The sequence below is a fragment of the Lepisosteus oculatus genome, chromosome 8, assembly GCF_040954835.1.
Source record: "Lepisosteus oculatus isolate fLepOcu1 chromosome 8, fLepOcu1.hap2, whole genome shotgun sequence".
NCBI lineage: Eukaryota > Metazoa > Chordata > Actinopteri > Semionotiformes > Lepisosteidae > Lepisosteus > Lepisosteus oculatus.
The window spans coordinates 10194604-10222052 of NC_090703.1; the positions used below are offsets into that span (position 1 = coordinate 10194604).

Below are 27449 nucleotides of genomic sequence, written 5' to 3' on the forward strand. Positions count from 1 at the left end.
CATAAGGAGCTTTCTTTCAGCTTCTCCTGACGGGTACACTCCAAACTACTGCGGGGACCTCCATCTGACGCACCAGCAGTCACCCCGAAACAACGATATCAAGAAAACGACAGTTCTCGGCCTCCTGAAAGAGGTGTCCGATTCACAGGGACTTCTGGGTACAGCTGCTACTGCCCGAGCTGCAATTCAGAACAACGACACAGGATTACCAAGCATCCCTTTTAATTTTTTTTTTAAACTGTCACCTTTTACAAAAAACAAAAATAAAATCGGTATGAATGAAATTAGCCACAGAGTAGGGAGTGATTACTAAAGACGAAAGAGAGGAAGCCTGTGTTCCCACTAATAACATAGGTCAAACTGCTCGTGTGAGCCTGGCCTGCTGAATCAGCACAGCGCGTCTCTCAGGGCTCAGGGTCCAAGCGGGCCCTCTTCTCCAAGCCCAGGTCACTAAGCTGGACCTCCAGAGCCAAGCCGGTGCCGGTGGACTCTGAACAAGCCTCGCCCCCCCTGGGCCCCAGGCTGCAACATATAGTGAATAAAACGCAACAGGTAGGTCCGTGTTCTTTTCCTTTTCCTTATAAAATGTTCCTAAAAACTCACATTTAAAGACGGGAGCTGTCTCCCAGTCGGATCGTCTAATAAACAACAATTCTGCGTCGTATTAAAAGTCTGGTACGAAGGGGAAACGGAGGTTAAAGGTCATTGCTTGCAGTCTATAGCGCTTGCCGGTTTCTTGTTTTTTTTTTGTAGTCTTCAGGAATGTAAAGTTGGATTTTGTTTTGTGAAATCTGTTTTTTTTTTATTTCTTTTGTCATTTGCTGAATCTGGACACCACAGTTCCCCCCCCCCCTCCACCCCCTTCCCCTCGGCCCACGCCTGTCCACACGGGAGCAGAGCTCGTTCCAGTATCGGGCGGGCCGGTCCGGCAGGTGTTTCGGACTCGGTCAGGACGGGCGGGAGGGGCTGTGTTAAGATGGGGGTCACAGGCAGGACCTCCCCCAACTCTCTACGCCTCAGCTGGGTATTTGTCCTCATTCTGAAACCAAAAAAGACGCAGAGATCCAAAATCAATCTGACTCCCTTTCATATACCCAGGTATATTCTAGTGACGTTTGCTGGGATGTTCTTTTGTTTTTTAAGGCACTAGATTAAAAAAAAAAACTTCCCCTGCCCTCAGCCCCTGTCTTACCCACTCCTGTCCTTTGGTGAGCTTTCTGTTGACAGCCTGCAGAAGCTGCTGCAGTTCCATCACAGTCTGGTTCAACCCAGCCGCCATCTTCTCCTTCCTGTCCGTTTCCTGGGAAACGGAACATGGGGTCACATAGGGAGGAAGCTGCACGCACGCACATGGTGGCGTACTGTACTGCAGGAGATCATCGATGGTTCGGCAACCAACCATCTCAAATGCAACATTTTCTGTCGATCACGGGACGATACAGCAAAAATACCATTCGGTATTTCGAAACTAATCCATGCCTCATTAAACAGGTACCAGACTAAATGTAACGCTGTTGCTTCATTACGAGCTGACGCAATGTGTGTGTACTGTACAGCACTTTTTCTACAATACCGCACTTTAAATTTGCACGTAACCTCTTTCTGTTTTTAAGTAGTCCATGCATTTTTAGAACCTTTTTAAAAAGTAAACAAATTCAAAATGCAATCACTCTGCGCTTTTGAACACCTGGCAACCTTTACCACGCCAGGACGTAGCATAACCAATCGCCTCCTGTACCTCTTTCTTCTATTCACTAGCCTATACTCAACTGGAGTGAGACTCGATCCAGGGTGGGGAAAAAAATAAGCTGCGAGATGCTGAAAGATGATGCTGTTTGGTTTCTTTCAAATAAACACTCTTCTTTGCGATGCCCTCATCACCTATTCAGGTTAGTACTCGTGTGTGCACCCTGCATTCCCCACCTGTCATTCCGAGCATACGGCTCACCAATGCCGAACACCAACCCAACGAGAGCCAACCGCGCGCGCACACACAGAACACCTGTCTCACGCACACCAGTCCCCACACACACCTCCCTCACAGCTTCTACCCTTTCTCCCGGCTCACCTTCTGCGTCTCAATGGTGCTGTTGTCTATCAGGTCCACCTGGGCCGTCTCCTTCAGAATCTCAGCCTGAATCAGGTCCAGGGACTGCTGTGCCTGAGAGGAGGAAGAGAGCAGAGGCCAAGTGTATCCCTGAGCTTGTGTGAGCTTCTCGTGTGAAGGACTGCAAAAAGAGCCTGGGTCTTGCCAAGTCTTTTCAGCAGGATATTCCTTAAAGCTCCAAAGACACAAGCCCCTGGGTGTCTCCCACTCAAGAAGCAAGGTCCCGTATTCAGAAACTGTGACTGGGTCACCTCAGTGCCCACGAAGACTGCAGACTGGTGACGTCTTGTGCACAAAGAAAGACATGCCCTTTCCTTCCTGATTAAAACGATTTATCTCCCAGGGCAGAAAATCAAAACGAAACAAAACAGCGGCAAATCAGAGGATATGGAAGGAACATCAAACAATTCCCGTGTCCCGTTTCAGATGGCCAGATAGCGTTCCGGGATCACTAGTACTCCCAAAATGGAAACTACTGGATTCCAAAGTGAATTGCAGCGTTCAATTACACCGAATTCTCTTCCGCCTTGCCAAACCTGCAGCGAAACGAAGCGGAATGAGGGCTCACCTTGTAGAGATCCCCTGCCACCTTCTGCCTCTCGCTCTCCTCTGCTTCCAGCTTGGACAAAGTCTCATTCAGCTGGGTTTTCAACTGAAGCACAGGGAAAGACAAGGGACCCATAAGCCCCCTGCAGTCACACACTTCCCAGAACACACAGGAGGCCTGAAGTGCCCAAGCCCTGGGTATCAGGACACAGCTGATTCATCTGGCTCAGGACCTACACAGTCCACAAAGTCTAATTAAAGCAGATACGCTAGAATCTGATGGGCAATACCCCAGGCTATTTCTGGGAGGGCAATTTTGAGCTTCAGTGATTGATGATAAATTAACACTGCATAAAGCAGTTGAGAACTATACAGCGTGGGAATGGCACTCCAGCACCACCAAATTAACATCGCCCAAAGGATTCTGGTGTGCATCTGCAATGGATGAAATCTTCTGTCCAGTAGCTTTGACAATCTACAGAGATGCTTGTACCAAACAAGGCAAGTACAACAAAAAACGAGCCGAACTGAGCTGCTGGCAGGATATTTTCACCACTGGTGCCCTAATGTCACTCGGTTCTGACTGAAGCACACTCTGTGGGGAAACTGTGTGTAAGCCACAGTGAGGAAAACACAGCCCCTACGCCTGCTGTGCTCCAAGGCTACAGGCAGTAGACTGTACAGTCCAGCTGGAACCTAGCACTGCCCTGTAGACCAGTATCAGCAACAATCAAATTAATACCACAATGAAAGCTCTTCAGTGGTTTCACCTTTCACCCACCACAGCCTCTTCGGTGGGATTACATTGGAAGAGGGAAGGCATGTCTGTCAGGACAGTTTTACATGAGGACAGAGGTAACATTAAAAACCTCAAATATGCATCATAGACACAGAAAATACTGCCGAAGCCTGAGAGTGACAACATGCAAAAATTACTTTTCACAACTGCCTAGATAACCAAAATGTAGCGAAGGTAGTTATATCTGAATACCCTGTTCTGACCAGGTGTTAGCTATTACACTGCACATCCCCTTCACTGAATGAGACTGTGTTAGTGCTGCGTGACAGGCTGTCTGTGAGCAAACGCGTTAATAATAGTAGTGAGGTTTCCAGGCCTGTCAGCATGTGTGTTAATGTTAGTGGGGCCCAGTAAGATCGAGCAGGACTGAATGGCTTGTCATCCACAGCTTCCATCGGGCAAGATGTAAAAAGCTGAAACAAAGCAGGAACAATCTTTCTGACCTGCTGCATGGCACGCTTTTGAAGTTGTGGATGAGCTAACCACCACTGCTCATCCACTGAGTCAGAGTGGCCCCTCCCTCTGACTGCTGGCCCCAGGGGACTGTGGGAAAGCAGCTGCTCTACGCTGTCGCGACAGGTCTTACCAAGTTCAGCTCCTCATTCTGCCTGACTGCTTCAGTATATGAACCATCAAGTTTGCTCTGCAATTCAGTCAACAGATCTTTCAGCTGAAATGAAGTTTAAAACTGTTTTAGATGCCTTGATTCCAAACAAGCCCGCTCTAAAAAAGTCACAGAAAGGGGCTGCTTAAGGGCTGCAGAAACACGTGGATGTCAACAGTTAAAAGGACTGTTGTAACAGGGACGTCTTTACGCACAGAGTGGTCAGGGTCTGGAACAAGCTTCCCAGCTGTGCTGGTGAAGCCGGTAACCTGGCTTCGTTCAAGAAACAGCTGGATGAGATCCTTGGATCTGCTACCAATAACCAAAGAACTGGAAGAGCTGAATGGTCTCGTCTCGTTTGTAAGCTTTCTTAAGAAATCGTACAGCTGCCCAGTCTCGCCGAAGTGATAACTCGGGGGAAATGAAGTGGGACAGACCGGGATCCGGACAGCAACGTGAAAGAATGAGCTCAAGGTGCTGCCCAGGATTTGTGAGCTCGCATCTATGGCAGGACTGATCCCTGATCCATTTGCCCAGCTACAGGCTGTGCACTCACCTCTCTGACCTTGGACACGTAGGTGGCACTTTCCCGCTCCGCCTTGCCCAGCTCGGCCTCCAGGTGCTGCCTCTCCTGCCACGGCCGACATCGAAAGATACGAACAATCACACTAGCACAGCATGGCAGTGCCCAGGTTTTCTCAGAGAAGAAAACCCGTGCACAGGATCCCATAAAAGCCTTTAACGTCACCTGCATGCAACCTCAATTACAACAGGAACCTTGACAGGACCAGCAGGCACGATAACTGGAACGTGATATGGCAACTGAAGAACATCAGTTCTCATGCCTCGGTCAATCACAGGGGTTGTCTGAAATTAACCGTTTCAATAATAAAGAAAACTAAGCTGAAGATGAGGGCAGCTGGTCTCCAGCATGCCGTGTGCATGACGACTTCCCTGGCAGTGCTGGGAGATACTCACGTTTTCAGCCTCCATGCTCTCTATGCTCAGCCTATCCACGTCCCTTTCCAGCACTGCGACCTTGGCACGCACCTAGGAGAGAGACACAGGCAGGCGCTGGGATTCAGCAGGCAGAACACCCCACTCTGCTGTGCGCCCCACCTCAGGGCAGCCGGAGCCCCCGGGCCCACCTGCTTCAGCTCGCTCTGCGACGCCTCCAGCTTCACCCTCCAACGAGACTCCTCCTGCTCAACGCTGCTCTGAAGCCGCTGCAGGATGCCCTCCTGTGGACGGGGCAGGAAGGAAAGTCACAGCCGCCCAGGCGCCAAGGACATGACACCCCCCCCGCTCCCTCCCCAGAGCAGGCCTCACCGTCTCCGCCAGCACTTTCTTGTACGTCTCGCAGTCCTTCTGCAGAATCCTCTGGGTCTCCTCCGCTTCCCTGAGCTTCTCCTCCAGCTCCTGCAGAGACAAAGGCCTGAGCTCAGGTACGAACTCTGTCGCAGTGCCCTGCTCCCACCCCTCAGACTCCTCTCCCCAGAGAGGCAGATCATTGCCACAGTCAGCCTTGCCACAGTCAGGAACCCGTTGAATTCCCCATCTTAGAACTGTGCCAAAACATTCACTCTGAACAGGACTATTTAACCACTGTGCACCTTGCTTCTAACTGGTGCTCATATCGGGCAATCCTACAGAGCAGATCCTGAGGGATTCGTGGGCTCACCTTAGATACCCCATCTGCCGGTGCTGATCTCATTACTTCTCTTGCTGCCTTTTCAAACTCCTGAAGCCACTCCTCATGGTTCTAAAAAGAGGAAAAAAATTGTTATTTTAAATAATACCACTGCAGCCAGGAAACCACTACAAACTGGCAAAGGAGCTAGGCAGAAACCTACATGAATACCAATCAAATCCCCTTTAAGAGCACTAAATAAAGCGAGTACAAATTTAAAAAGCTTGTACTCATCCCTATGCATGTTCACTCAGTTTTCATGCATTTAGCGTCAGCATAGCAATTCAGGCCGGGTTACCTGTTTGTGAGGCAGGGGCACGTCAGGAAAGAGCCTGTGCAGAACCTCTCGGCTCCGAGCCTCGGCCTCAGCCAAGACCTTCTGACTCTCCTGTAGAAGCAACGAGACGAGCTTTAACTCGCAGCCCCACGCTGCGCACACACCTACACACGGCACTGAACCATGCGGATATAAATCATGCACAGGCACACACCTGCCGGGACTGCAGTGGGCGAGACTCCGTAAAATAACTGCAGTCCCCAGAATAAGACAGACAGGCCTCACTGCAGGAGAACGGCAGGGAGCAATTTTGTCATTTCAGCATGATCATATCTCATTTACTCTGCTCTAACCACCCTGAGGCCTACTCTACTTCCGCCTGGTATAGATGCAATTACAAAAAACGTCACAAAGACCAACTTAAAATCAAGTAATCAGAAACAACCGTATAGCCATAAAACCCATCAGATCTCAGCTGGTGGCTGAAGCTCCACCCTTTGCATCCACTCTCTTCGTTCACGTCAGCTCCAGTCCCCGAGCCTTCTGTTCTGAGTGACTAGCGCTGGACACTTTCAGCTTCAATCGTCACACTCTACAGCTGACCCGAACACTGCAGCACCGCAACACATCCCGGTGTCTTTAGGAACAGGCACAGTCCCAGCACTTCGGTCCTCAGAGCTCACTTCCCCCTGAACCCCTGCCAAAGATCGGCTCCCGCCTTCACTTCCAGCCAGCAGACAATCTTCACTTGACAGGATACTGGTTACCAGCACTCATCAGAAATGAAAACCAGGTACGGATTCTCGGTGCGCGTACTGTATGACCTACTGCTGCAACATCTACTCCTGCACCCAAGAGCCACGGCGCTCTAGACGTCTGACAGTTAAAGCTCTTGATGGATGAATATCTGGAAACAGATGAGACACGTGGAAGAATTGGTTCAAGGGACCACACCAGCACAAAGAGAAGCCCCTCCCTATGCAGGAGGTAGACACGGCTATTGCACTCGGTCTGTTGCTCTGAAAAGTGCTTTTAAACACAACCCATCAGGCAGCTCTAAATACACTTACAGGAAATTACACCCACAACACGTTCATCGTCCAGGACGAGTTGGATCTAAAGGAGGGACCCGAGGGCACCGTGGCATCTGGAAGACCTCAGGACCTGCAGAGCTTAGCCAACGACGGTCCCTTTCGAGTTTGTACATGCAGGGGAGGGTCAGTTCCACGAGGAGTTTGGATTAAGTGACCTAATCTAGCCTTCTTGATGAATTGTTGGTACATCTATTACACAGCAATTCTACATTACCCTTAACGAACCCCCATTAATTAATTTCTTTTCACTAGGCATTTGAAAATCAACAATACTTCGGCTTGGCAGGGTCCCATGGATGGAGAACCTGCAGTGGGTCAGTGCTTCCTAGAGAGGACCTATCTCCGTTCCTCCAGCTCTTGAGTCTTAAAGAGCCTCTCCTCTGTTTCTATCCAATTCTTGCAGAAAACCTAACTACAGCCAGTGATTAAAAACAGGTAATGAAACTGAGGAGCATAAAGACACGGCATCTAGAGGCACAAAACACTACAATATTGCTTTGGTACCTAACTTCTCCAAGTAAGCAGCTGACGTTTTTTCATCCCCGTTTTGCTGAATAGATGTTCCTACAATCTAGTTTTTGTACAGCACGTGTGTGCCATCCTCACTGCTACATAAACAGAAGCTCTGAAAAACTTGTTATTCACAGCCTACTTCTGGGGCCCTGCCCCCGGGGCTGAGAACACGCTCATTCTTTAATAGACAAGACGAAAGCCCTTGTAGAGGTCATAGACTGCATATCAAATCCTAAATACCTACAGAAAACAGGAGCACACGCTTACCTTTAAGAACAGACATTATAACAAACGCTAGCCAGCTGTAGGTTACCATGCACGGTGTTGGAAGTCAGAGCTGTGGAAATAAGCCAAGCTACAGGTAACCACTGAGGAAGGCCTGAGAAACCACGGAGCTTTCAGTACCCTGCTGCTGGCACCACGCTTCGTCCCAAGGGGGGAGGGTTTAGCCTGCAGGGTATACATTGTCCCTGAAAGATGAACAATGCCACACTAGGGCTGCCCACACTCACACATGGACTCCCACTCATCAGATGTTAGGAAGAGAGGACTGGGTGAGGGAGTGGTTTAGGCTCCGAGATCAGAACTTGAAGGCTGGGGGGCTTCACATCCTGGGTGGAACACTGCTGTTGCAATTTAGAATACGGTACTTCACCAAGAAATAACTGGTTCTATAAACGGGCACAAATCTACGTCACTTTTAATAAAAGCATCAGTTAAATTAGTAACAATAAAGCTGGAGAAGCCTTTTTTTGCAAGACGCCCAACATCTGCTTCGCTCTAGTTCATCGCGAATCGTGGGAGGCTGTAGCAAGCTACCCAACCATGTCCTTAAAGCAAATGACTTGGTTTCTACCAAGAAAAGGTAGGATGAGATCCTTGGGTGAATTAACTACTATCAAATGGGCAAAATGGCCTCCCCTTATTTCTTGATTTCTTATTTGCAATTAGCGACGGCACTTAAATGCGATTAGCAGTTTTCCGATGCTCTGAAGCACGCAAAGCAAAAGAACAATCCATTTAAAAGGAAGACCACAAAATTCTGAAGTTATCATATTCTACTCCAGCAGGAGAAAAACCCTTCAAAGTCCTCAAGGTCAGCACCTCCAGCACGGTGGAGAGCCCAGCCATGCAACCGTGTGCAACTCTCGATGGGATAAGATGAAGGAGATCATGCTCCGGAAAACAGCAGTGCATTTATTCATTAGAAAACAAAATAAGACCTACTGTAAATCCGCTTTTGCAAAAAGTGTCCTGCCCAAAATAGAACTGCAGAAGATTTAGCAAAAAGTGCAATCATTGTGGAAAGTGTCATTGTGAAAAAAATCATTGATCCCAAATGGTGAGAGACAGAAGGTTTGACTTCTGTTGCCAAACACAAAAGCTAGCCTGCATACATGAACTCAAAAGCATACACAGTAGGACTAATTTAAAAAAAGATCAATGCATCCGACAATCCACAGTGAAATGGCAGACGGTCACAGGGCACGATGCAGATGGGATGGCATGCAGAGGGATCAGGTCAGGGAGGGATCAGGGATTGAAGGAGACAGAGCAGAGGTATAGGATGGGCAGCGTGGATTAAATGACCCATTCTCGCTAATGGAAATTAGGTGAAGTCAGTGGTCAGTAACTGCATATTGATTTCCAGGACAGATCCTTGAACTTGGGACTGTTCCCCAACCCACATTCTCAAACTCTGCGTCTGTAAACATGACTCCACGAACCTCTGCCGGTGTTCAGGCAAGCAGATCACAGTAACTTAAAAATCAAGGGCAGCTGTGGACCACTGCAGCTGAACAAATCACCAGTGCAGAGATCCTATCTGTTAAAAATCAGTTTTTTTTAAGAAATTTAAGATAAGATAGTTTTCACACTAATAAGACAATGGTTGGCTATCGCAGTTTCAAATGGACTACGTTATACTTTTTATAGAAACATTCTGAACACAGATGACAGAGTGACTCTGTATAAGCCAGGAATGGTAAAAAGTTCAATAGGTGTGGTAAGCAAAATGGCAAAGAATCCGTGGAAGCAAAGCACAGATCTGCGGCCAGCTGCATAAAATACCTTCAAGTCCATTTCCCCATTAGCTTTTCCTCTCCCCTGAACATCTGTGACACCCAGGAGCATTGCACAAGCATTAAAGAGGACTGAAGTCAGTTATCAAGTTAAGGGGAAAATCACCTGTATTACTAAAGATATACAGTATCTAAAGTGTTTTATGCAACTATTTTCAAGTTTTTGTTTGTCCTCAGCAAGAGTCTGAGTGGAAATGAATATGCAGCATTTTAGTGCAAAGCACTTTTCTTGTTTGGTTTTTGTCAGATTTGTCTGTACTGTGAAGCAGACTGGAGGTGATAACCGAACCTTGGTGATCTTGTTGAGTTTCCCCTGCAGCACGGACTCGGTGGCTGACAAAGCCTCCATTGCGCTCCAGTTTTTCTCACGTAGCTCCTGGTCAGTTTCAGAGAGATACGTTTTTTCAGTTCAGCCACAAAAAAAGCATACAGAAATGGATAAAACCCACAGACACAACAGGGATCCAAGATTTCAAGACAATGGGGTTTGAGACTTGTCTTTCCTTATACAAAATAAATGTTGGTCATCTAATTAGAATGCCCGTAACCCCCCAAAACAAATTATTTTTTATAATTGAACTGATCCTTAGAGAGAAACCTCCATGAGGGACTTCTCTGCTGCTGTGGTAAAAAACAAAACAGGTCAGGCAAGTGGACACTGACCAGTAGCTGACACGTTAACAGGACTGCTTCTACAGCAAGGACAAGCCTCACAGGTTATATGATAAAGCAGTGGTTCCCAACTCTGTTTCTTGCAGAACGCCGTCTTCTGGTTTTCACTCCAGCCAAGTACCTTCTCATAGGCTAACTGATTTCCATTTCCTATTTAGCATGCACTTGTAAATTTGCTTTCGGCTCTTAAAAAGGCAAATGAAATTTGGAATTGATATCAATCCAACACTAATTCCTGAGTCTCAGTAATGCCCTTATTCAGGTGTGTTGCCTCACCAACCAATTAATCCTGTATAGAAGCAACAAATTCTCATTGCTGGATGTAAGTTATTCACACTTGTGTCAATTCATCAATTGATTGACTAGCAAGAGCTGTTCAATTACAAACAACAGTAAGCAATAAGCAAGCTGAGGAGAAGCTGTGTAAAGTGGTTTTGCTGAAGTTGTTCAAAACGGTACTCTTGAAGTACAGTATTCTTGATACTCTGTACCGACCAAAGAAACAATTTAAATAAAAGTCTAAGCAAGCAAAAGAGATCACTGAAGCCACCAGGAGCAGTGGAGATGTAGAGAAAACCAGCCAATGGTGTTCCTCTGGGATCAGAGTTGGGAACCCCCGAGTTATGTGACTGGGTGGTGACACTATAAAGCCCAGCCTAGACTGAAGACCGCCCGCACTCCTCCTTAGTCCAGCCAGGCCCCACGTTATGTCAGACCTGCACGAGCTCCACCTGTTCTGCCGGGCCCACAGCATGCCACAGCAAAGCATGCTGCCGAGCCCGTCCGCGAAGGTACACTGATGCAGTGCATTCACAGGGCAAAGGCTTTAACAGCGACACACCTGCCACAGAAACTGCCAAGGCTGCTGATCTCACACAAGTCAGCACTCCACCTCTGTGGAGTGAAAAGGAATTCAGTCCTTCGTGCTGGTGCTTGCACTGCATGATTACTGCCAAGTTCTACTTCGCTTCCCTCGGCCAAACCAAGCAAGACTTCTACTCTGCCAAACACCATCAGTTTGCCTGAGAAAACGGCCGACGAGCCCTGAAAACCCGCTCACCCTACATGCATAGTGCACTAACAAGTGAGAGGAAAAGAGTACGCCATTTTGGCTAAGGAATCTTCTATTGTGATCATCTTCAGTGTCTCCTCAATTCTGTCCAAATACGGAAGACTTTCAATGTAAAATTCAGTTTTCTACCTTTTTTGGTTTAGTTGGAGCTGCCAACAGGGAACTGGGCAAGAGTGCTATTAATAAGACTGAGAAAATCACACCACTGGACAGCTACAAAACACTCCCTCATTTCTAACTGTTTCCTCTGCTGCTATCACTAAATGGAAGAATGTCAGAATTAAGATGTGGGAATTCCTGTCAGACCATTGGCCCCAAGGCACCTTCAGACATCATGGGTACATTCACTTAGTTCTAAGAGGTCTAGCGGCATTGTAGTATTCTTGAATTACTGTAATTGTTCAATTACATGCACTACTCCAGTCCTCAAGGGGCACATGGTCTCCTGGTTTTCCTTTCAGCTAAGCTCTTAGTTATCGGAGTAATAGAAGCTTAAACCGTCTCATTTCAAACATGCCTGCTGAACTGGGATGCCAGAGGACTGCTGCACTTTTCAGTAGGACAAGCTTTAAAATCCTCCCGTTGGAAAAGCCGTGTTACCAAGTGGAAAAAAGGGGAAAGCTATGGGGGAAGGAGAGAGAAGGATGTCTGAAAGCTGAACTGGGCTTTCACCCTCGGGTTTTGGGATCGGAGGACACAGGGTCTAGGAACAACAGCCCAGGACTGCCCCAGCACATCCATGACTCTCACACTTACCCCCCTCACCCCCCTGCTCCCACACGGGCCTCAGCACCCTGTGTGGGCAGTTTGCACATGTGCACCTACATTGTTCTTCTTCCTGTGCACCTCCAAGGAGTCCTGCATCTGTGCCAGGTCGCGCTGCAACTCTGCCACCTGCTTCTCCTTCTCTGCCAGCCTGGAGAGGTCAAACAGCACAGACGCCATTGAGACATTCAGAGACTGAGCCATGCATTCTGTAAGCCTTGGCCTATAAACTAATAAAACATTTATACGTTATTAGTCCCAAGACTAAACGTTCTAAAATAACATGTTCTACTAAAATGCTACTCTTTTTTGTCTCCATGGACGTTAAAGCAAAGATGCTTTAAGAAAAAGAATGGCTTCCCACATACTATAAAAATGTCAGATTAACGAGGCCATAACCGCCCATAAAGCTTTAGAAGAGTGGGGAAAAACAGCCAGCTGAAGCACAGAAGACCGCTCTCAACTGCTTAATGTGCACTTCAACTATACTAATACAACAAGAAGACATACTCACGCCTTCAATAACTCCTGACTGGGGGCGCTTGCCTGGACCTGCTGTAGAAACAGAAAGATACTAATTTCCTTTTCTAAGCACAGTTCTGACCTGGGCAGTGCTGGAGTCACCTTTCCACTACTTTTTTTTTTTTTAAGTCTGATGGGAACCAAGTTTGGTCAGGAGCCACCAACTATACAAAGTGCAATGAGGCCCTGCAGCTCCAGGCTAGGCTCGTTCCACGCTGTCCAGGAAAACAATGCTCTCACTACTGCAGACCATTCCAAAGCCTTGGGCCAGACTGACTGTAAAGGCCGGTCTAGCTCAATGTGCTTTCTCCATGCAAAACTGCCAAAAACAAAGCACGTCAGGAAGGACGGACAAGGAGAGTTTTCAATCTAGTATTGCTGCGCGTGGCAGGACAGCTCTGGAACAGCTGCTCCGTACAGAACGAGGGCGCGGACGCAGGAGGAGATATGTAGAGCAGTACCTGCTGCGCCTCCACCTGCCCCCTGAGGAGCGAGCTCTCCTCCTGCAGCACCTGGAGGAAGAGGAAACGAAGGCAGTGAACGGGCGTGCTTCTCCTTCCTGCAAACCGTCTCTTCCCCGGGGGCTCGGATTCTCCCTGCACTTCCGGACAATCTCGGCCTCGCCACCACTCCGCTCCTCTCCGTTCTTTTTCTGCTCTGGCGTCTCCTTCCGGCTGCTCCCTCTTAGAGCACATTGCCGCCCCGTGACTCTTTCCCACTTAACCCCGGTCTCACCTGGAGCCGCTGCTCCCTGTCTGCGACCTCTCTGGTCCGCTCCTCCGTGGCTCTCTGGAGTGCGTGAACCTCCTCCTCCTTCGCTGTCAGCCTGGCAAGTGACACGGCACACGTCACCGTCTCCCCCTGTCCTACCTCACACACCACTGGCTCCCGGTCCCTGCAGGGTTTTGATCCAGCTGGGTCCAACTGCGGCCCGTAACTCATCGCTTAGCTGCTTTAGACCATTATTTGCGCTCATTCCCATGCCTTGCTTTCATCAACACCACAGATAAAATGCATTTTCAAACAACTTCAGCACGAGAGGTTTATGCAGTCTCTCCTCAACCTGCTGCAAATCTGCACGATCTTTCAAATAAGCAGTATAAATTGGCTTGTGATTAAGAGCTCTGCTGGAGTAAAAGCCAGCAGAGACCAGGGTTACACAGGAACAGGACTAAGAACCACTGTATCAGGGTATTTCTGACAACACACAGTTAATACCACAATACAAAACTGTGTACGGTACAAAGGTGCTCTACAACACGCACTTTCCTGGCCAGCTGTAAGAGAAGTGCTGAACTCACAGTGTCTGGAGCTCCTGAAGCTGGGTCTTGGTGGAGGCCTGTGGAAAGAGGCACATCAAACTGAGCGAGACACACAAAAATCATTTAAATGGATGCTCAGATCCTACCACATCTTTCTCAACCCCAAATCATGATAGAATATTTGGAGTATTACCAACCTATTCATCTGCATTTTGCATGAAATGTATTTCCAAGAAAAGAGTCATCTCTGAAGCACTGAGCTCAGAAGGCACACCTTGTTTTTGTTTTTTTATCAACGGGGGAGATATTTCTCCTTTTCCATTCCCCGCCCCACCCTGTGCTCCTCTCCTGTACAGTAGCGTTTGTACCTGCTTCGCCTCCCGATTCCTGGCCACCTCGATCTCCGCCTTCAGGACCTCCGCCTGCTGCTCCAGGGCCTTGAAACACAAAAGACGAGGGGGGTCACGCACACGGCAAACCAGACATAGCACAACTCTCACACCAACAGGGGCGCACAGCAGGATGAGAGGAGATACAGCACAGAGCCCAGCGCGAAGATAAACACAAAAGGCGATGACGGCAGGAGCTGCCCCACACAGGCCAGCAGAGCGTCCCAGAACGGACAAGAGAGAGACAAAGGCAGACTACCCCTTCGCCAACAGTCAGCATGGTAGAGCATCAGACGGAAGCAGACCAAAAGCACAAGGCACAGGATAAGTATTAACGCCAGACAAATAATTTCAATTACGGATCTGGGGTTTGAGTCCACCCAAATCTCCTATTTTAAGCAACTGCAGCCCCACGTTGCAATTCGCCTTGTCGCACACGTGTTCAAGACATCACGTAAAAAATGTTAGAAATGGTAAGAACCTGAGCCACTTTCATCCCACGTTCTCATCAGGAGTATCAACGCGGGAACAAGACCCAGATCAGCAGCACAGGGCAAACAAGGCTCAAGCTAGAAAAACACAGCTGCAGATGTGAATGTAGGGACAGGTGGGTGCAGGGAATGCCGTGCAGTGGGGTTGGCACTGCAGGTGCCCCATCTATTTGGCGACTAAGTGGCACAAGCCATTTCAGATACCATTTCAGAGCGATACCAGTTCAGAGCGCCTGCCCTGCAGCCTTCCCAAAAGCTAGGCATCTGCACAGACCCAAGAGGCAGTGGAGTCTGCAGTTAGAAACTACAGCTCTATTCCATCTCCGAAACTAGCGGATCAGAGATCCAGTCCCTCTCAGGGCCCGGGGGGAGGGGGCGAGTGCATGCTCTGTGAGACGAGCCAGGATCAGCACCTCAATGGTCTTCTCCTTGTGCGACACATTCTCCACCTGCGCCTGCAGCCTTTCCTCCAGCCGCCTGACCCAGCCCTCCTTCTCCTGGAGCCTAAGGGAAACGAACACCAAAACGGTGAGCGTTACCGTCCTCGCCTCTGCAAATCAATTTGATGGATGTCTCCCGGGCCATCCGCCTTAACTAGGGAGGCTCGAGACAACAGCGCTCACACCAGCACAGAGGCGAGGCAACATGCCGACGGACGGCATCATCCGGTTCAAGATTCAAGTGGTAGCGTTCGAACACACTTACGTTCTCCGTAGCTCTTCTGCTAGTGTTTCCGACGCGGTCTGCAAGGAAACACAGAAATGGGCTCAGGGTTAAAGCAGAGGCTAGAAAACAGAACTGGTTTAGGCCAAAGGTCAGTATGACAGCAGGAGTGAGGACTGAGAAGATGATTTCATCCAGGGTTCAGAACCGTGTAAGAGTGAAGGGTAAACGTCATACCTGTTCAGTCTGCTGCTGCTGCAGGGTTTCTATTTCCCTCTTCAAAAAGACACACTCATCCCTCAAGGCCTACAAAGGAAAGGAAAGGCACAGACAGCACCTTGTCGTAAAAACACGGCAAACCTGCTCCAACACAAGATCCCAAACGCCTTCCATCTTTTCATAACAAACCCCATAAGATATTAAAAAACGTTCATTTTTGCATATAATATCCAGAGTTCAAATGTAGCATTTTCGGTGCTTGGAAAATATTGCTCAGAGATCGCGCAGAATGTGACTGACTCAAACCTACCTCAACAAATACAAAATACAGTTTCCCCATCTAAGACTGAGAAAATGAGGGTTAGAAACCGTGTAAAGAGCAGCGTTTATCCCAGAAAAGGTCTGAACGGAGTGCCTAATTCTTCTGTCTGCAGCTCACTGAAGAGCGACACCAGAGCTGCTGAGCGAAGACGATCCCGCCTGGACCCTCACCTTCAGCTCCTCTTCCTTATTGGCCACCTGGATCAGGCCAGCCTCCAGCAACGTTTCCACCGTCCTGATCTTCTCCTCCTTCTCCTGAGCACTGAGGGGGACAACACACACACTATGTCCACTAGGCACTGAAGCACTGAGCCATTTCTGACCGAGGAACACACAGATTTCAGACACGTCCAGAATCTGAACGGCAGAGCAGCACTGAGCCACAAGCACGTCAAGGACAGCGGTAAGACGCCGGTTGTGGACAAATGGTAAAATCCTTCCCTAAAAAGGACATCTGTAAACTATCAGAAAAAAAAGATTCAGTAATGTAACGGAAATGCTACTTTCACCTGCCGACAAAACAGTCCCTATGCACATTTTACTACTGTTAATTGGCATGAGGCGAGGATCAGCTTTTTGCCAAGAACTAAGCTTTCCCATTCACTAAAGATCGATTATCTTTTATGCAGAGCTATCCCTTCCTTAAAAATGCGTGACAAGTACTGGACAAAGGATACGGACCGTTTAAAATAGAATCGTGTTGCTATAAGGTTGCCCATAGAAGCAAAATGCATACATCAGAAAACCCAATTAACAAAAACGGGAAGAGTTGGAGGAAAAGACTGATATGTGTTTCTGGGGTTTTTTGGCCGTGCGACCCTCACCTCTTTTGAAACTGCTCCATGACGAGCTGGGAGGTGGCCTGTGGAGAGAGGCCGAAAGGTGAATGGCATCCAGCAGATGATTAGACTGACCACTCAATTTCCAACAACACTGATTCCAAACAGAGAAGCAGAGACGGGCCCCCTGACCTGTTCGGATATCTGAGCCTGCAGTTTCTGGATGTCAGCCTTCAGACTCAGGTTCTCGTTGTGCATCACCTGTGAACACAGCAGGTACCCAGGCGTCACAGGTGAGGCACATTCCTGCACGCCCACGCCTCAAGTAATGAGCAATTCATGCAGTAATTTCCCAGTGTAGTGTTACTACAAATGCTTCTGCAGCCACTTTACAGGCATTCTTGAAATCCCCGTTTTCTGCAGTGTGACTTTGTAACAAATATTTCCACAAAGAGTTTTGCCTCCCCACCCCCCATTCACAAAATACTTATATTCTCGTTCGGTATACGAATTTCCACTAATCATGAAGAATTTGCACCTGGTAATTCGGTATAAGAACGGAATTTCGGTAATCCGAACTTTGAAGTCCGAAAGTGACCGATTTTGGCCGAGAACCTTCCGCGAACAGCTGCTCGTGTCTGCGCGGGTGACAGGCATTGTGGTTAAGGACGCCGTGAGGCAGCAGTCCATCGCCTATGATCAAGGCAAAAACTTGTGCTCTCATTTTCAAAGTGTTTTTTTTTGTGTTTGTTCTGTAGTTGATGTTTGTTATGGGGTCTTAAGGAAGAGAAAAAGAGTCTTTAGCGTAACAGTCAACAACAGAATGCATATAGTTCTAGCCGACCGCTTGAATAGTGATCTATTATGAAAAATGTAAATATGATATCATTAATTATTTTACAGCTATAGTTGGCTTGAGTAGGACTGCGTTGTTCACTAAGCTTGCTATAATGGTCTGTATGGTATTATATGATGAGGGTGGTTTTTGAGTGAACTTGTCTTCGGTTCGGAACAGGGTGGAATTTTCCCCATAATTTTTATTTCCGATTTACAATCTCCCGCCTTCTGAACAGATTTTCAGGAACCAATTGGGTTCGGATACCAGGGTATGAGTGTAGAAATACAGGGTTACTTCAACTCATTAAGGCCTCGTGCCTGTTCTGAAGTGGAGAAGACCACCCTGTGATGGAGACAAAGCTGAAACCCTGCCTGTGGTCATGCCCTGTACGCCCCACTGCCCTGGGGAGCCTGCACGTACCTGCATGTCAGTCTCTCGACTTGCCCCGCCACTCCGCTCCACGTTCAGGGCGTCCTCCAGGGACTTCCGCTGCGTCTCCTTCTCCGCCAGCCTGCCAACATCGCCACAGTCAGCATGACTGGCACCGAGCACACACTCACACTGACCACGGGGCGCGGAGGTCGTACAGTGAACTGGTAACTAAAACTGCCTTCTCGCCTGACTCAACGTTGTGCAATAATATAGCTGCATATATAGAAACTTTCAATGCCTCTGCCATTTCCTGTATTGGGTGGCAGGCAGCATCTCTGAAATCGAAGAATTCAGGAAGCGACAACAATGGTTCTTTCTCCCCGTCTCTAGAGCCCTGTGCATCACTGTACCCCAGTCAGTCAGACTCACAGCTTCTGCAGCTCCTCCAGCTGGGAGGTGGTGGAATTCTGGAGAAAAAGAGGCAAGCAATTAGCAGGGGGCGGGCATACAGACACGCATACAATTATATAAATGCAAACAGTAATAGGGCTGTCAATTTGAAAGGTTGTACCTGAGCAGCGATCTGAGCTTGCAGACTTTCAATCTGAGCCGCTAAATTTTTATTCTCCTGCAGCAGATCCTGCAAAGAACAAAAAAAAAAAGTTACATGCAGTACAGGACATGCAAGACATGCAACACCTAACAATAGATGACTGGACTGAGTTAATAATTGCAACATATAATGGAAAAAACATTTTTACTTAGATTATGGATGAACAAATTGGTCAAATATTGGTTACGATGGGTTAAATACATTTTACCTTTTAAGTCTGAATTTGTCAAGATACAGAACAGCAGTGTTGTTGAATTAAAAATTTATATTTAAAATACTTTTCTCCCTCTTACCTTACTCTGAATGTACGTAGTTTGGTTAGAAGCGAGCAAAATATTAAGGGAACAGATAACAATAGACTAAATTTTCATGTATGCTGTATATCTGCAAATTTTTATTGTAAAAGGATGATGTGTGTGGGATGTCATTTGTACTTAAAACGGTTTTATTTGTTCTCTAAAATAAAACTGAAACACCTGCTTTGTAAGACCTACAATAACCTGACAACAGGGTAACTTAAGGTTTAAAATGAACAGTTCAAACTTTGCAAGCATCCGGATGAATGTTACAGTTTTCCAGCAGGAGAAAGGTCTTGTTACAGTACCCATCTATACCTGAAAAGGAACAGGTGAAGGTTTATTCCATGCTGAAAAGAAAAGAGACAACGTCTTGGCTGTGGAACCTTTTTCAGGTGGCTATAAGAAAACACAAGACTGTTCCCAGTCTACTATAAACCCTAATCTAAAATGACACCTGAAGAAGGCCTTTACCAGTTCCTTTGTAGCCTACGCATGCTGATGCTGCTCCCTACTGGAACTTCTTCAGACCTATAACTGGCCAACTAAAAACTTCAGCACTTCCTAATTCTTACTGGCATCCAGTCCGGTAACTTTCAGCATTTTCAGCTTCCAGTTCTGAACCACAACTGCAGTTCTAACTGCAGGAGGGTTTCTGTAACAGTCCAGTTAAAGGTCCCTGCGCCTATGGCCCACTCGGTCGCGTGTTAAAGCCCAGGGACCGGACCGGGTGCAGTTCGCCCCGGCTGCCTGGTACCTGAAGCGCGTCGTCAGGCCGGCTGTGCTGCGAGGCCTCCAGGAGCTGCAGCATCTTCTGCTCCACCTGGTCCTTGGAGACCATGGTGTCGGTCAGGTTGCTGCGCAGAGTCTGGATATCCTTGTTCTTGCCGTTGATCTCCGACTCCAAAGCCATCAGCTTGTTCTGCAGCTCTGCAAGGTGTGGACACCACCAGCTCAGCTGCAGCCCGCCAACCCCGAGGCTACACTGAACGCCACGGCGCAACCAGCCGGACGCCTGCAGCGGGGGCCAAGTCTTCGCATCGAGCCCCTGTGGCTGCTAGCGATCAGGTCTCAAAGGACTCTGCCTCTTCTAGCTAATTCTATTATTCCTCAGATTGGAAACGGTCACAGCGTTTCCCAAAGCAAAGCAAGGAATGCTAAGAACCTAGGGTGAGGCGAGGATACACTATAAGAAAACACAAGCCTCTTCCCAGTCTATTAAAAACCCTAATCTAAAACATAAGGGTCTTCTAACCTAAGGGCAAAATATATACAAGAATAAGGATGTTCTCAACTAACACTGACGCATAAGGCAAACTTTTCCAATTACACAGAAACCAATTAGCCTCCATATGGCACCTTGCTTGGCAGCCTTCAGTTTCTCGTGCTCGGTGTTGACGCTGTGCAGGTATCCCTGGACCTCCTCCCAGCGCAGCTTCGCATCCTGCAGCTGGGCCTGAGCAAAAAGGGAGAAACATGTGAAAAGAATCCTTACCCATTACCCTGCCTCCTTCCAATCCAACACAGCCTGCCACACTGTTCCTCTTCCCAGTACTAGCCTCCAGTCTTAGGAAGCAGGTAAGTGCCCATGCTTCCCTACTACTCTGGTACCTCGAGCTGGGAGACGTTCTGGTTGTAGTTGACCTCCAGGGTCTTCCTCTGCAGCTCCTCCTGCTGCAGCTTGCTGGTCTTGTCCGTCAGCTCTTTCACCAGCTGCCCATAATCCGACCGCAGCTTGTTGAGCTCCGCCGACTGCCTACGGCACAGGGAGACAAGCACATCGGACACGTGGGCAGACAAGCAGATAAACCTTCCCCATAGAAAGCTGAGCAAGGCTGGGCCTGGTCAGTACTGAGCTAGGAGACCTTTAAGGAAAAGCAGGGCGCAGCTGGTTTCGGTGGACTAGTATTCAGCAGCATTTCCTCTAGACCAGAATTTCCAGCTGAGCGCCCCGGTATGGTGACTGGGGATCACTGTTCGTAGGAGGTGCTGTCCTTCTGCACCGTTAAACCAAGGTCCCAACTATTCGATTGTTAAAAATCCCAGAGTGCCGTTCAGGAAAAGTAGGGGTGTGAACCCCGGTGTCCTGGCTACCTTCCATTCCTGCTTGATTCAGCCCTGGCAGCAGTTTCTCACTGTCAATGTCTGTGTTTAAGCTGGGTGATCACATGAGGGCGATTCATAAAAATGCCCAACCTGCTGTGTAGTGGGGTGGCCGCCACTCATCACTCAGGTGGGGGCTGCACTTCAGGAGTGAATGAAGTAGGTCCCCACCTATACGCAAAGCATTCTGGGATGCTTTGGGTTGAAAAAAGTGCTATAGAAACATAATGAACTATAAATCTGTGTCCACTGGGGTGAGGGGAGGTGTGTTGCCCTCAGGGGAGGTAGAGCAGGGTGGCATGAGAGGGTCACTCACTTGGTCTCAATCTGGGTGGTGGCTGTGCTGACGGCATCTCTCAGGATCCCATTCTCCTGCTGCAGGCGGGCGATCTGACCCTCCAGCTGCTCCCTTATCTGCTGGAACTGAACACAAGAGATCATGTCAGGACACTAGAGGGGCAGAAAAGACACAACGGCCAGACGCCAACTTACAGAAAGGCAAGAGAGAAACTACAAGCTGCAATGGAGCAAAGCATACAAAGCATGATGGCCCAGATCTGGATTGCATGAAAAGCACGAACCCAACATTTCATGAATCCCTGGGTTAACGGAAGACGCTCTAGCAAACGGAACCCTGCCGTCAGAGGCAGGGTTTGTAACCTGCAACAGGAATGCGTGTCAGTTGTGATATAGTCCACCTTTTCTTTTGCCAGAAAAAAAAAATCAACCCTGGAATTAAAATGGCAAGAAGAAAATATCTTCATGCAAGACGTGAGACGTGAGAACGCCCGTACCTTCATCTGCGCGGCCTGCGCCTCCTGGAAGCTGCCCTGCGCCTTGACCTGGAGCACGCCCAGATCTTTCTCCAGGGCGCCCCGCTGCTCGCGCCACATCGCCTCCGCCCTCATGCCCTTCTGCTTCTCCGCCAGCAGCTCCTGGCCCGCAGGAAGAGAAACGCACTGGTTTTTAAAGAGAGACGGGCAGCCAAACTGGCGATGTCCAACTGAATCTCTAATACAACGATGGAACAGGCAGAGGTTTGTTCACGCCTGAAAAGGGGCTCTGCAGCCAAGACGTTGTGCCTCTTTTCTTTTCTGCAAGGGATAAACCCGGGCGGAGCGGTGGCTCTGTGGCTAAGGATCTGCGCCTGTGACTGGTTGCCGGTTCAAATCCCGCGGCCGGCAGAGGAATCCTACTCCATTGGGCCCCTGAGCAAGGCCCTTAACCCTAACTGCTCCAGGGGCGCCATACAATGGCAGACCCTGCGCTCTGACCCCAAGCTTCTCTCCCTGTGTCTCCATGGAGAAAAGCTGGGGTATGCGAAAAGACGAATTCCTAATGCAAGAAATTGTATAGGGCTAATAAACCTGTCCCTTTGCAGCCTACGCACGCTGACGCAGCTCCCCTTGAACTTCTTTACCACAGCAGCCCTGCCCTCCCTCCGTGCCACCACAGCATGCATCACGGCAGGACTGTTTTAAGTCTCGCCAGGCCTGCCTTTTCGCCCCCACTCAAACACCGCGTACAATTCCAACCTCTGCCTATGCCAGGCAGGTGCTCTTATCCCAAGTCGCCCCCTGCACCCCCCAATCCCCACACGCCTCTCCATGGGAACCGGGAGTGTGGAGGGACAGCCGCGGCACGGCCAGGCCAGATTCACACGCCTGACAGGGCGCTGCTCGCTCCCACCCTCTTCCACCGGTGCTCCAGGGCCTGCGAGGACTGTCAGGAAATGGGATTTGAAATAATAATAATAATGTTGTGCTTCAAAGGGAGCGTGGAAACAATAGGGCTGGGCTGTGTTGATAGCTGCCGGCCGGGACTATAATCCTGAGAAAGGGGCTCGAAACAGGTTTCGCTCCATCACCGCGAGGCTTGGAGGACGGCCAGGGGTTGACGTCACTCGAGGGCGAGGAGGGAAGTACCTGGTTGAGTTGCTTGACCTTCTCCTTGGCGATTGAGGCCTCTTCCTGCACAGTAGCAAAGAGCCTCTCCCTCTCCTGGAGCTGCTGGGCAGAGGGGTCAGACTTCATGACCGACTGCGAGTGGAGAGAGGAAACGGGAAACAGCGCAAGTGATGGTCAGTGGGCAAGTGATGGACAGAGCAGGCCGGGAATCGGACAGCCATGGAGGGTAAAAGATGGACAAGACTGCGAGGAAGAGGGGGGGAGAGAGGACAGAGCACCTGAGGGTCTGAAGAGGGGAGGAGAGAGGACAGAGCGCCTGAGGCTGAGTGAGTGAGTGAGTGAAGGGCAAGTGGTCAAAGAGTCATATAGAAATTCAGATTTGCTGAAATGAAACAAAGAAAGTGAAGGTGCTGTCTATGACAAACTCTCCCCATCACAGGCAACTGTCCACATTGGGATACGCACACCCCCCCCCCCGACTTTATACCAGCCTTCCAGTTCCCTGCCCACTGTGGGCACTCACCTTGTGCCAGGCATCCAGGGCAGCGGGGCACTTGTCCCTCAGTACGTTGACCACGCTCAGAAGGTCGCTGTCCGAGAGAGCCAGGCTGCGCAGGCCGCCCAGCAACTCCTTCAGCCTCACCTCCGAGTTCCCTACAGAGAAACACCCACGTAAGGAGATCCCTTCGGACTCGCAGTCCTGCTCAGTAAAAGCGTCTTTCATTCTTTCTGAAGAGCCCGTGTGGTGATGGTATAACAGAAGCTTCCTTAATTCTTTTGCCTTTTACAAATGGACCTGGGTGCATGATCGCTTGGGCCTGCTGTAGAAAAGAGGCTGCCTGCTGACAGATCGCCCCGGGGTACCTTTGTCCGGCTCATTCTTCTGTTTCTTGGCGTTGGTCTTGGCCGGCGTGTCCCCGCTGGGGCCTTTCTGGGGCGCGGCAGGGTCGTTGTCCATCAGAGGGATGTACACTGCGGCCTGGAACGGCGGCTCGATGACCAGCGCTGCAGGAAAACCGCACGCAGCTCACAGAGTGCACCTACGCCCCATCCACTCGCTCCGCGAGGCCACCGCCCAGCCCCCCGACACCCCAGAGCTCACCCAGCTTCACCCAACAACCCCAGCGGCCCATCGCCACCCCCACCTGGCTCGGCCTTCTGCTTCTTGGGAGCCGTCTTCTTCTTGAGTGGTGCGCCGTCATACAGTTTTGTTTCCGGAGGGGGCGGCGAGGGCTCCTTCCTTACAGGCCCTGGGGCTGCATCCAGTCTGATCTCCGGCGGGAGCTCATCTGCTACGGAGAGGAATAAAGCTCAGCTGCGGGAACGGACAGCACCACGGCAGAGGGCAAGACGCAGCACAGACCGCGCACAGCAGGTCTGCCCGCACCAGAGGTCACCTGCTAAGAAGATCACACAAAGCGTTCTCTCTGCGGCAACACTGGCAGGGAAAAGCTCCCATCCACCTGTGTGAAACATTTTCAAGAAAGGCCGGAGACGCTGAGACACGAACAGCCCCCAACAGATTTCAAATATTTTAGCGGACGCCTATCGGTGCAGAGGACAGCCACCCCTGCTTCGCTATCGCCCTCCCTGACCCTCTCACCCGTCTCGTTCTTCTGCTTCTTCTGGGAGGGCTTCTTCTTGGCCGCGGGCTCGGAGGGCGGCGGGCTGGGCTGCTCGGTGACCGGGCTGGGCGCCTCGCTCTTGCGGCTGGTCGGCTTCGAGCCGTTGAGCTCGCGGACAGGGGTGGGAGCGGGGGCGGGGGCAGGGGCGGGCTCAGCGGGGGCCCCGCCCAGTCGGGGCCCCGCCTGCTGCTTCTTGTCCCGCCTCTTCCTGTCACGCAGGCTGGAAGGGGGCGCCGCCACCACCGCCGCCGCCGCCGCCTGCTGCTGCTGCTCCTCGTCCTCATGGCCGGGGCTCACCGCATCCGCGAGGTCGAAATCCTTCGGCTCCGAATCCGACTCACCGCCTCCTCCCCCTCCCCCGCCCCCCCCTCCGCCCCCGCCGGCGCCCTCCTTCTTTTTGCTCTTCTTCTTATCGTTCTTCTTGCGGGCGTCGGGCCGGGCGGCTGGGATCTTGTGGTCGCGCTTCTGCCGCGCCAGCACCTCGTCATAGGAGGTCTCCTTCATGAAGAGCCAGAAGAAGAGGAACATGAGCACGATGACGAGGGAGGGCGCGAGGACGAGCAGGTACTGGGAGTCATACAGCTCCATCGCCGCGCTGCAGGGGGAGAGAGAGAGAGGAAAGGGGAGGGAATGAGAGTGTCGTCAGGGAGGCAGGAGAGCATGGGGAGAAATGGCCTGAGAGAACTTGGATACCAAACGGCCAAAACCCTGACACCACAGCAGGTCGACATACCAAACCCCAGGCTTGAGTACAGACCCCGCCGCTTCACTGCACATGCTCTATTGCCAGCGCCGTGCTAGTCTCTGGAACTAGGAGAATGCCTTTGGTCTCTCTCTCTCTCGGGTGTGAGCACATATGTCAAGTTGATGTGCCCGAACGAGCGCGTCTGCTCACACGATGTCTCCAGAGATTAACAGCACCTAAGTGCACAAACCTAATGGCTGCAGCCTGCGTGTGACTTGCATGCCTGGTCTTCTTCGCTGCAGGGAAGGAGTTCAGCAACACCGAGCCCCCACAAAATGTGTCGGCTGGCCCCCACCTGCGAGGTAGGAGACACGAGCCGCACCCTTCAGGCATGCGATTAGAGCGAGGAGGCCGACAGCACAACTACAGGCTGACAGGACCGGTCTGTGCGAAGGGGATCATTAGAGGAACACACACCTCCCTTTCCACCCTCAGATTCTTCTCCGTTCTAAACCAAAGCAAGCACGGCACTCGAACTCCGGAGGGAATTCACAAACGGCACGTTTTCTTGCTTCTGGCAGGCTTTGCCCAAAAGGGTTCTGCACTGATAAAATACAGTAAAACCTGAAACAAAACCTTCAATTCTAAGAATGCATAGTTCTAAATAGATGTAGACTGAAACCCAGGATATTCCCTTCAAAAAGACACGCTTTTTTCCCCCAGAGAAAAGGGTGCAGTTGCCCTTCAGATTTATGGGGTACCGTTAATTACCAAGGACGAAAAAAAATTATCACAAGCAAATTTCAGAGCAGCACGCAAGAAAAACAGCAAGACCCTGTCCCCCTTCAGGCACTGAAGCTTCAGCTTTTTACCACAACTATCCTCGAAACCTAGAAACCTCAAGTCTGTCAGGGATGTCTTTAAATACCACGAAGGGGCGAGATATCCAAACTGCGCGGTTCTGTCTCTCAGCCAGAGAACGCCTCTCTCTGGAATCCTACCACATGGAGAAAGAAAAATTCCCAGAACATTGGCTACTGTGGCCTTCATGCACAAATTCCCTTTCAGGCGCTGGGCACCACTCTGACCCTTGCTAAACCGAGGAGTTTCCAGTGCTAGGAAAGGTGATGAACATGAGCCTTCACTACTGACCTACATACACACTAGCAGGCAGTGGGTTTTTTGTGGCCCTCAGAAATGGAGCACAATCAGGGCACCAGCAGTCTTTTTGCTTCCAGCAGGTTTAGGCCTATAAATAGTACTGTATACCTTTGAAGAGTCAGCTGATTGCCCGACAATGGCCGGCCCTCCTCGGGCAGGAGAACGTGGATGGTAGAGGCAGTGTGCAAAGAGCCCTGCGGACTCGAGGCGCGCGCACACACGTTATAGGGATCCTGCGTGCCCTCTCCCCCCCCCCCATCTCTCCCCGCGCTTCAGCGCCCTGATCCAATTAGACTATCTGCTGAACACAGTAATCTCAGCTTGCCAACTGCCCTGCAGCTAAATACCTTCCATTCCGAACAGGACACGCTGCTGCAAAACACTCTGCTATCCTGGCTTATCCACAGCGGATGCAATCCGTGGCATTTTCCAGATCACGGGAGTCCACACCCTGGGGGCAGGCATTACTGCTCGCATTCCAGTGGTAGACCTCTGAAGACATGCACTGTGCATCAGGGGTACTTATACCATCGCGGGGCTTCCAGGACACTCTCCATGTGCAGAATTATAGACGGAGTCGGAGCGCAGCAAGAAACACAGATCATCTGAACTCGAGGAGTCCAACAAACACAGTCACAAATACAGAAGGACAAAATACTTCACTAACAGGTCAACCCCCTGAAGCTGAAATAGATTGGCGGGCGATTGCTAGCACGACTTTCATCCATCAGCAATCGAGTTAGGCCACCTCCGGGGACAAAAGTGGGAGGAGCCTGTCTCCACAGCAGGGGTCACAGGGGTCACCCCCATCCACAACTCCACCACCCCGCCCGCTTCCTCAGCCCCCGCCTGCTGCATTAAACCAAGCTACGCCCCGGCACAAACTGAGCCTCCAAGTCTTCTAGAGCCAGCACAGCGCTACCGAAATCTCAGGCTTCGCTCCCTTCAGAAGCTGCGGCGAGGTCCCTTTCTGTAACAGGCCC

At 50.1% G+C, this 27449-nt stretch overlaps 1 protein-coding gene across 6 annotated transcripts in view; it reads right to left on the reverse strand.

Annotated features, from left to right (window-relative positions):
- Window positions 1-205: 205 nt before the first annotated feature.
- Window positions 206-27449, reverse strand: part of ktn1 (kinectin 1) — a 34488-nt gene continuing 7244 nt past the window's right edge. For 2 of the 6 annotated variants that reach the window (XM_069193190.1, XM_069193191.1), the window contains exons 2-38: window positions 24599-25215; window positions 24141-24287; window positions 23860-24000; window positions 23519-23649; window positions 23014-23127; window positions 21883-22023; window positions 21405-21511; window positions 20597-20741; window positions 20345-20441; window positions 19743-19915; window positions 18648-18716; window positions 18506-18543; window positions 18125-18215; window positions 17059-17127; window positions 16912-16949; window positions 16259-16349; window positions 15785-15853; window positions 15590-15627; window positions 15298-15388; window positions 14373-14441; window positions 14044-14081; window positions 13478-13568; window positions 13204-13254; window positions 12735-12775; window positions 12281-12371; window positions 10001-10087; window positions 6045-6134; window positions 5738-5818; window positions 5386-5475; window positions 5205-5297; window positions 5035-5106; window positions 4613-4687; window positions 4039-4122; window positions 2676-2759; window positions 2069-2161; window positions 1193-1300; window positions 206-1039 (exon numbers count right to left, since the gene is read on the reverse strand). In XM_069193190.1, the coding sequence (XP_069049291.1) occupies window positions 1010-1039; window positions 1193-1300; window positions 2069-2161; window positions 2676-2759; window positions 4039-4122; window positions 4613-4687; window positions 5035-5106; window positions 5205-5297; window positions 5386-5475; window positions 5738-5818; window positions 6045-6134; window positions 10001-10087; window positions 12281-12371; window positions 12735-12775; window positions 13204-13254; window positions 13478-13568; window positions 14044-14081; window positions 14373-14441; window positions 15298-15388; window positions 15590-15627; window positions 15785-15853; window positions 16259-16349; window positions 16912-16949; window positions 17059-17127; window positions 18125-18215; window positions 18506-18543; window positions 18648-18716; window positions 19743-19915; window positions 20345-20441; window positions 20597-20741; window positions 21405-21511; window positions 21883-22023; window positions 23014-23127; window positions 23519-23649; window positions 23860-24000; window positions 24141-24287; window positions 24599-25208 (3768 nt within the window). In that variant the 5' untranslated portion in view covers window positions 25209-25215 and the 3' untranslated portion in view covers window positions 206-1009. The remainder of the gene's footprint in view (window positions 1040-1192; window positions 1301-2068; window positions 2162-2675; window positions 2760-4038; window positions 4123-4612; window positions 4688-5034; window positions 5107-5204; window positions 5298-5385; window positions 5476-5737; window positions 5819-6044; window positions 6135-10000; window positions 10088-12280; window positions 12372-12734; window positions 12776-13203; window positions 13255-13477; window positions 13569-14043; window positions 14082-14372; window positions 14442-15297; window positions 15389-15589; window positions 15628-15784; window positions 15854-16258; window positions 16350-16911; window positions 16950-17058; window positions 17128-18124; window positions 18216-18505; window positions 18544-18647; window positions 18717-19742; window positions 19916-20344; window positions 20442-20596; window positions 20742-21404; window positions 21512-21882; window positions 22024-23013; window positions 23128-23518; window positions 23650-23859; window positions 24001-24140; window positions 24288-24598; window positions 25216-27449) is intronic. The other 4 variants (XM_069193193.1, XM_069193192.1, XM_069193194.1 and 1 more) reach the window with 4 other exon arrangements.